The sequence below is a fragment of the Phaseolus vulgaris genome, chromosome 9 (genome assembly GCF_000499845.2).
Source record: "Phaseolus vulgaris cultivar G19833 chromosome 9, P. vulgaris v2.0, whole genome shotgun sequence".
NCBI classification, from domain to species: domain Eukaryota; kingdom Viridiplantae; phylum Streptophyta; class Magnoliopsida; order Fabales; family Fabaceae; genus Phaseolus; species Phaseolus vulgaris.
The window spans coordinates 6,143,393-6,152,724 of record NC_023751.2 but is presented as its reverse complement, the minus strand read 5'-3'; the positions used below and the strand labels follow the sequence as shown (position 1 = coordinate 6,152,724).

The window sequence follows — 9,332 nt, the reverse complement described above, 5'->3', positions numbered from 1 at the left end:
AATTATAGAGAAGAGAAAACACATCTATATATTTTATAATTATAAATTATTTAAATTAATAATAAAAAACAGTTTTATATATTATATAATTATAGATTATTTAAATTGATAATAAAGATTTATGTGTATAAGTATGGATTTACATAAATTTATTTTTTAATTTTATAATTATAATAAAATTTTATACAATAAATTTAAATTTTTAAAAAATTAATATATTTTTTTTAAATTATATTAGAATCGTACTAAAATTATCATAAGTCCAATAAATATTTTTTGAATTATTTTTTGAATTTACAGGTACGCACCACTATAAAGAAATATGTCAGCTTCATATATATAGTTCTCCCAACATTATCTAATCTTTATAAAATGCTATTAAACATGTTAAAATAATTTCAAACTGAGAAGTATTAAAAGCGGAAAAAACATTGAGAAACTAAAATTAAATTTACATAATTCAAAGTTACAGGAAACATGTTTCATATAGGAAAGAAAACATGATGTTGTTGACAGGAAGTAAGGATCACTTTTCTACAGCCTCCCATTTGGACCAGATTCAAACTTTCTTTGGATATTGGATCACATCAATATGTAAGGGGGTGCATGAAGAAAATATGTAAGAATGCAGGAAACATCTTTTAAACTCTCACTTGGGTGGGGCTTCTTTGCAGAATTTCCCGGCTGCTTCTTCCTGCACCCTATCAAAATTCTTTCTGTACCCATCAATTTGCAGAAATAATATTTTACCCTTTTTTAATGACTTTTAAATTATCTTTTATGGAAGTTTAGTTTAGTGAAAAGACAAATCAAAAATACTAATTGACACAATTAGTGACTAAATTACTTGAAATTTAATCTAATAGATCAATTTCATACTCTGACAATTTTAATTCTGTAATAAAAATCAAAATAATTGTATATATGTCACTAAGACAGTTTGAGCCATTTTTACCTCTTTTGAACACGGTAGAGTTAGGAGAGGTTTGGTAGCAATAAAATACTGTTTCTCAAACTTCTAGAAGAAAAAATAATAAGAAAAAGAAATGAAATAAATTTTACATGCAAATTAAAATTATTTAATTTGTAGAAAATTTATTTTTTATAATTTTTTCTATTTTTTCAGTGTAAATTAACTTTATTTAATAAAGAACTTGTTTTTACTTTTTTTATTTTTTCTGAAAATTGGCAGGAACAAATATTGTTTAAAAATAGAAAGTTTTGATTAGGTAGGAATTGCTTTCATCTACACAAATGAAGTGTAAGTGAATTGTGAACCATGTTCTTCCTTTTGGTGGGTACGCAAGACTGAATGTGCCAGCAAGATATAATTATGGAGGGGCTTCCATTTGTATTAATTCTGGTGGGTCATAATTGTGACTTCTTAAATAAAGACAATGAAAAAGTTGACCACCATATAAAAACTATTCACAAATTTATTATTTTAAAATCATTTTTAGTTTGAGATAATATCAAATTTATTATATAAAAAATTACCCATCATTCAATAAACCAAATATCCTGGAAAACTACTTTCATTGAGATTTGTTTTATTTACTACCAAATCTCTTATTTGATCAACTAATCACTCTTAAGGTCTTTGATATCATATTATGTTTTGTTTCATTTTACTTTCAAAGTCAGTTTGATGCTACTGTGTCAAGCTCTCAGCTTCAAAGCTTTCCCTTTATAAATTTTGTTTGTCATGTCTGATTTCTTAATTGTTATTTATCTATAAATAAATAGCACATACTTTTAAGATTTTCATAATCTGTCGTTGCAAATATATTTTTTTTGTTGATATTTCAATGATCAACAGAATCAACTTCTCTTTTGAATTGTTTCTGAGATTTAGAGAATCTAAAATTATTGTAAAACAAATACACGAAAATTAACAAAATATCATAACGAAATTTAGGTGGAGGGGATCCAGGGACTTCACTATCAATAGGAAATCAAACAAATTGGAGAGGGACCACAAAAAATACACAACCAAAAGAAAAGAAAAAAAAGAAAGAGTTTACAATCTTAAAGTGACAACAATAGTAGTTTCTTTTAGAGTGATTCATACCTTAAGTATCTTGTGTTAATTAGTCTTAATCGTCCTTAATAATTCAATGAAGGCAAAATCGGAAAGTCAATATATATTAGAGGGAACATCAACAAGTGAGATCTATCTTTTACACATTGGTAGGTACAAGATATACTTATCCTTGACCACTTAGAGATGTTCTAGGTCAGGGTCACCCATACTCTTGTCTAGAACATTTGGCGTCCATCGCGGGACAAACAAAATTGCTCCTCCACCACTGGATCAAAACACAAATTTAAAATGAGAAGAACGAGGAGAACAACAACAGAAGAAGAGACAAATAGGGCTGCAAATGGAGGATCCCTACCAGAAGCAACGCGTATGTTAATGGAGATGATGGAAGCAATGAGGAGGCAAAATGATGAACGTGCGGAGGAATTTAGAAGGGCACAGGAGGAAGCGAGGTTGCGGATGGAAGAGGCATTAAGGGGATAGGAGCAACTTCAAAGACTAAATGAGGAGCTTTATAGGCATGTGATGGGTCAGATGTCAGGAAGGCAAGAGTTGAAGGAAGTTGAACCAGATTTCCAACCATTTTCAGAGGAAATTTTGAATGAACCGATTCAACAAACTATGTGTTTCCTAAAATTGGTTCCTTCACAGGGAAGCAGGATCTGAATGCCCACATAAAAACGTTTAGGGCACAAATGTTGATTCATGAATGTTCGAATGTTGTCCGATGTAAAATGTTGGCAGGATCGTTGGTGGGAATGGATTGGTTCAACAATCTTCCAAAAGGTTCGGTAACATCATTGGAGGTTTTTGTTCAGTTGGTTGTCGCTCATTTTGAGGAAAATAAAACAAAACCTCCAGAAACAGGGGATTTATTTGAGGTGAAACAATCCAGGGGGGAATCGCTGAAGAAATATTTGCATCATTTTAATAAGGTGGTGGTGCAAATTCCTCAGCCTAATGAGGGGATGTGTGTGGAAGCTTTTATTAGAGGGATAAGGTCTGGGGGGTTTGGAGAGTCATTGCTGAAAAGGAGACTGAAGGATATGACAACTATTAATCTTAGAGCTACGTCATATATTAAAGTAGAGGAGTTTGCCAGGAGAAAGAAAGAGGAAGAAAGAAGGGGATAAGAGGGAACACGGTCTAGAGGAGATATTGCAACCGTTTTAACCATCCCCTCTACCATACAAGCCAAGACTCTTCATCCACAATTGTGTAGAAACACTATCAGTTAGAGCGTTTAACCAAAGCATGCAGTACCTTGGTAAACTATGAAACAAACATATTATGATGAAAAAGCCTTGAAATAGTGGATGGAACTGAGGTAGGTCTGGAGGGCGTATGAAATGGTACAGTTTCTTCCATGGATAGTTAATGGTACTGAACACATCATAGATGAAAGACAAAAATTTATTCAATATAGACGATCTGATATGGTTAGCTATTTGGGGATCGTCTAAGGGTAGTGGTCTAAGGCTAGATAGTCTAGTTAGGGTAGACAATCTAGTTAGGGTGGGAGATGGAATGAAATGTAAGTTAGGAGGTGGTGGTGGCTGGTAGAGGGTGCTTTCAAATGTTCCAATTATGATAGAAGGTGTAGCCAATGGAGATGATGGAATGATATGGGCTTCGCCTTAAATAGTGGAGGTTGTATTCTTTGAAGCTTCAAGGATGGAAGAATAATATCATTTTCTTCTCCACTAGCAGTGTCTACTTGAAATATGGTTAACATTTTCTCTTCCTCTTCCTCTTCCTCTTCTCGTAGTACCTCTAAAACCCAGTTAGAGCCATCTGTTAGTAGTGTGCAATATTTTTCAGTAGATTATGCAAGTAAAGCAACATCGACAACTTCTGGGTGAAGATTTACATCACAAGACTTAGTGCCTTCTAGGAACTCATCTATCTCAGCCTCTGTACATTCCATTTGAGTGGAAAAGTTAAAATCTTCTAGAAACTCAAGCACATTTTCATCCTCAGTGTTTATATGATGCACAAAATGATTTTTATCAGCATGTGTCACAGTGACTAATGTCTCTCGATTAAGCAATGATTTCTCCTCTATCAGTAGAGGTTGGATAGTAGCAATCAATGGCACAACAATCTCAAGTTCAAATGGCTCAGCTTTTTGCAAATCACTCGAGTTAACTTTAGAAACAATTGATATGCTCCACTGCTTTTCGAGAGTGTCTATGGCAGAGGTAGGTGCTTCGAGGTTAGACAATCTATTAGTGCCTTGATCAAGAGTTATATCTGGATCATGAGGTGATTTCATGTCTCGAACATAATCTGCAATCTCTTTAATCGTTTGATTAGTTTTTCTCTCTTCTTGATATAACATCAACATCCTCTTGGATTGGAATTTTGTTAGCCTCCCTTTCTTGATCATATTTTATGCTCATCTTCTTCATTTGCCTCGTCAACTCCTCTAAAGTTGGTTCTTCCTTTTGAATTGCAATTTTGTTAGCCTCCCATTCTTGATCATATTTTATGCTCATCTCCTTCATTTGACTCATCAACTCCTCTAATGTTGGTTATTCAATATTATGAGGAATATTATCAATTTTGCAAAAATGGTTGAAAAGTTGTTTGACTTTCATCATAATAGTATTGTTGATAATATGGTTGTTGTTGAGGTTGTTTATAAGACAGTTGACAATATGGATTATAATGTCGAGGTTGCTGAAAATATGGCTCATAATGAATATCATAATTGTAAATTTCTTCAGCTAATTTTCGTTCCATTTTGGAATTGCAAACATGGGAGATGTGTAATGGACACCAACACCTACTAGACGCCTTAAAGCAAACTCTTTTTTTTAATTGAAAAGCAAACCAAGTAAACTCACAGGAAAGAGAGGTGAGTCACATCACTACAAGAAAATTATCAAATAGAAACCAATTTTTAGAGACCAAAATAATTAGTTGCAATAGTAACTAAATTAGAGACCATTTTAGAAACTAAAAAAAATGGTTTCTAAATTAGTTTCTATGATTGTTAAATAGTTTCTAAATTGATATCTAGTTAGCTACCAATGTTTTAATTACCAATTATTTAGATTCTAAATTTGGTAGCAAAAACTATCTCAAAGACGCCACTAACAGAGACCTATGAGGTACGTTTAGAGATTTTATATTCGAAAAAATAGAAAAACATGTTCGAGCTCGGAACAATGCCGAGTTGGCCACACAAAATGTGAAAGGCTCGAAAAAAGGCTCAACTGTTTGGATGCAGTTGGGCAAGGACTACATTCATGGTTAGCATAATTTCTTTTTCGAAAGGGTGTGAGGGTAGTTGGATATCGAGCTTACTAAATAAGGTTTCTTAGAAAAAACAAAAGGGCGGTTCATCTACACAATCTTTACAAACGAGTTATTTTGGTTTACAAGGAATTATAATCACATCTTTTTCAGAGCTAGTACGACTCAAGGATTGAGCGTGGCGGAGTTTTCAAATTCTTTTGATAGAAGTAAAAACATAAACTTCATGGATAATGTTAAGTTTTGCCCAAGGATACATAGAATAATAATCCATGAACAACTCACACACAATATATGCAATGAACACGAACAACAAACAATGATAATACACAAACAAGGCTATGAGACAATCGAAGGTGTTATATAGGGGGATGGAGTTGGAACAAGAGAGGGGATGAGAATGGATGTAGAAGAAAGAACGTGAGGTATGGTGGATGATTGTAGAAGAATGCAAGAGGTAGGGATTGAAGGCAGAGTTGGAGCGTGAGCGAGGAATGAGTGTGAGGGTGAGTGAAGAATGAAGAGAAGGGGAAAGGTTGAGAACAGAAGATGAAGAGGTACCGCTTGGGGGGGGGGGGAGAAAATGCTTAAGTTATTCTCACACACCCTCAATAGTTTGCGCTAGAGGCTGGGGGCATGTAAAGTAATGGACCTGGACCCGATTTAATGGATGATTGATCGCTACCCGAACTTTGACTGGTCATGACGATGGCAGCCTTAATAGCCTGTGCTAGAGGCTGAGGACATGTAGAGTTATGGGCCTGGACCCGAGTGTATGATAAATGGATTGTGATCCAATCTTTAATGGCAGAGGATGTTCATACGTTAAGTATTCCATCTTAATTAGACTTAATCACCCTTAATGGCTCAATGAATGCAAAATCGAAAACGATACGTAGGATACATCAATATATATCAGAGGGAACATCAACAAGTGAGATTTATCTTTTACACACTAGTACAGGGTACACTTATCCTTAACCACTTGGAGATATTCTAGGTCAGGATCGTCCATACTCTTGTCTAGAACAGTTTTTGATCATATTCCTTGTTTAATATTCCCTGAATAATTATTTTTTTTCTTGATATTTTAACATATTTTTAATAATAATTATTTTTCTTTAATAGTGTGCAGTAAATTTAAACCATATTTTAATATGGAAAAGCTGTTAAAAACATAGAAACTGATCCATGTGGTGCCTAGAGACGAAGGAAAAGAGATTATTTGTTTGTGTTTTCTGATTTAAATTTTGTCCTTGAATTTAAAGCAACAAAAATGATAAATGCGTTAATTAAGGTAGAGAAAGGAATTATTGGCATCTTTGTCATTTGGATGTGAAGTTTGTGGTTTGAGTTGAGTGTTGTAGCAAGCCTTGAAGATGATTTGTAGGTTATCCATGTGTCTAATTGATTTATGGACAGATGGTCTCTTTCAATTGCTCCTTAATGTTTTGCCACAAACTTCACAAGTAAACCAAAACACAAAGATGAAGACAGGTTTGGACAGAACAGCCATTACAAGTGGACCAATGAGGGCAATGACCCCTCACCTAATCACCACTCACTCTCACTCCTCTCCACATTCTAATTTCTAAATGCCCATTTAGTAATACATTAACCATTTCAATCCCAAATCATATCCTCAAGTCATCATTGAGTATTTGAGTGAACAAACCACCCAAGTCATCATATCATCATTTCACAACCCTTTTGGTTAATAACTCATTAAAAAAAATCCATTCTCTCTTCTCCATCCTTCATTCACGGTTTGTTTTGTTTTCTGAGCCTTAAAATAACACCAAAACAAATGAAAAGAATCAATGCTAAAAATTCAATGTTTCTTACTTGTATACTATTTAATAGATTCAGTAAACTATTGTTTTGTAAATTAATATTAAAAAAACTCATTATATTTTGTTGGGATGCGAACTAATCCGTTTAATTTTTAGATTTTGTTGGACAAATGCAATTTAAAAGTGTTAAAGTAAATTTAAAATACGTACTATATGGACAAAAAAGTAGTGCAATGTTAATGTGGATTTAACCAGGCCAACGTATATGCATACTCAATTCTATTTCTAACTCTGAGAATGTCTACTTCACAAATAAGGAGAAAACATGTTCTAGCATTTTTCTCCACAAATAATATTTATTATTATTCGTGTAAAAAATATTTTTGTAATTTTTTAGATATTAAAATAATATATTTGTTTGATTTTTTTAAATATAAGTTGCATATCCCTTGTTAAGCTATATAATCTTATCATAAATAAAGAAAATCCTGTCCCGCTATATTTAAGGGTTTTGATATTGTAACAAAATCTGAATTGGGAAATTGATAACCCAACTGTTTAATTAATTAATTAATTAAAAGTTACCAAAAAAAACCGTTAAATTAATTACTGCCCAAAAGCAGTTGCATCCAAATCTTTAGCTAAAAAAAAAAAGTACACAGTTCAGAACTCTTATGATGGTATCAGCTCTTATTTCTGAATGACAAATGATTCAGAACTAACTGGTAACAAAAAACATTAAACTAAACATTTTTGTTAGAAAAAACTAGTAACCAAAGACAAGGTGCATGTAATAAGAAAAGAGTATGAAAAACAACAAAAACTTATCCTTACTAGTATGACAAACAAACAACCCTGTTTGTAGTTTTGTTTTGAAGAGTATATATATGGATACGGTCATCACCTAACGTGATTAGTTGAGGTTAGTGGCGAAGAGGTGCGACAAGAAGAGAGGAAAAAAGTCCTCTGGTTGGTGTTGTGGTGGGTGGTGGGTGTCAGGTCAGTGAAGATGGGTTCTCAAGTGTCTAAACAGATGGAACGGAGGAAGACGATTCACACCGAGAAGAAAGTTCTCTCCGATCTGAAAACGTCCGGAGAAGAGTACCCTGGCTCCGAGTACCGCCCTGAAGACAGGAAAAACTGGATGTCCGGTCTGAACCCAGAGAAACTCCGCATCAACCAGATCGTGTGGCCTGGAACGCACGACTCGGCCACCAACAAAATCGGCATCCCCCTGGTCACTCGCCCTTTCGCCCAGTGCCAATCCCTCTCCATATACCGCCAGCTGGTCCTTGGCACCCGCGTCGTTGACATTCGAGTCCAAGAAAACCGTCGCATCTGCCACGGCATCCTGGCCACCTACAGCGTCGACGTGGTCCTGAACGACTTGAAGAAGTTCCTGTCCGAGACAGAGTCGGAGATCATCATCCTGGAGATCAGGACAGAGTACGGGCACGAGGACCCACCGGAATTCGACAAGTACTTGGAGGAGCAGTTGGGAGAGTTTCTGATCCCTCAGGACGAGGGCGTTTTCGGGAAGAGCATCGCGGAGTTGTTGCCGAAGAGAGTTATCTGCGTTTGGAAGCCCAGAAAATCGGCGCAGCCCAAAGCAGGGAGTCCTCTGTGGAGTGCGGGGTTTCTGAAGGACAATTGGGTGAACACGGATCTCCCTTCCACCAAGTTCGACGCCAATTTAAAGCACTTGAGCGAGCACCCACCCGTTACGTCGCGCAAGTACTTCTACAGGGTGGAGAACACCGTGACGCCCGTTGCCGATAACCCCGTTCTCTGCGTGAAACCCGTTACACGACGCATTCATGGGTACGCCAGGCTCTTCATCGCACAGTGCTTCGCTAAAGCCATCGCGGATAGGCTTCAGGTTCTCTCCACGGATTTCATCGACCAAGATTTTGTTGATGCCTGCGTCGGACTCACTCATGCAAGGGTCGAAGGCAGAGCCTGATCTCACCTCCTTCAACCTCTCTCTGTATCTATCTATCTATTGTTTCAAACTCTTTCATGCTTCTCACTCGTGCTTTTCTTCCTCAATTTCTTTCTTTCTTTTTTATTTTATTTATCTGTACATTATACATAGTTTCATGAATCCCCGCTCTTGTACTCTTCACTTCTTCCTCTCTAAACTTGTATAGATTTCATTCTGAATTGTGATTTGTGAATTGTGAGGGAATTTCCCGGACATGTGTGCAAAATAAATCGCTGTTATAAGCTAAGAA

The 9,332-nt window shown here is 35.5% G+C and overlaps 1 protein-coding gene across 1 annotated transcript; it reads left to right on the top strand.

The window, feature by feature from the left end:
• The first annotated feature begins 7,700 nt into the window (after nt 1-7,700).
• Nucleotides 7,701-9,332, top strand: LOC137820484 (uncharacterized). The gene has a single exon (XM_068624601.1). The coding sequence runs from the start codon at nt 8,108-8,110 to the stop codon at nt 9,059-9,061; it is 954 nt and encodes a 317-aa protein (XP_068480702.1). The 5' UTR covers nt 7,701-8,107; the 3' UTR covers nt 9,062-9,332.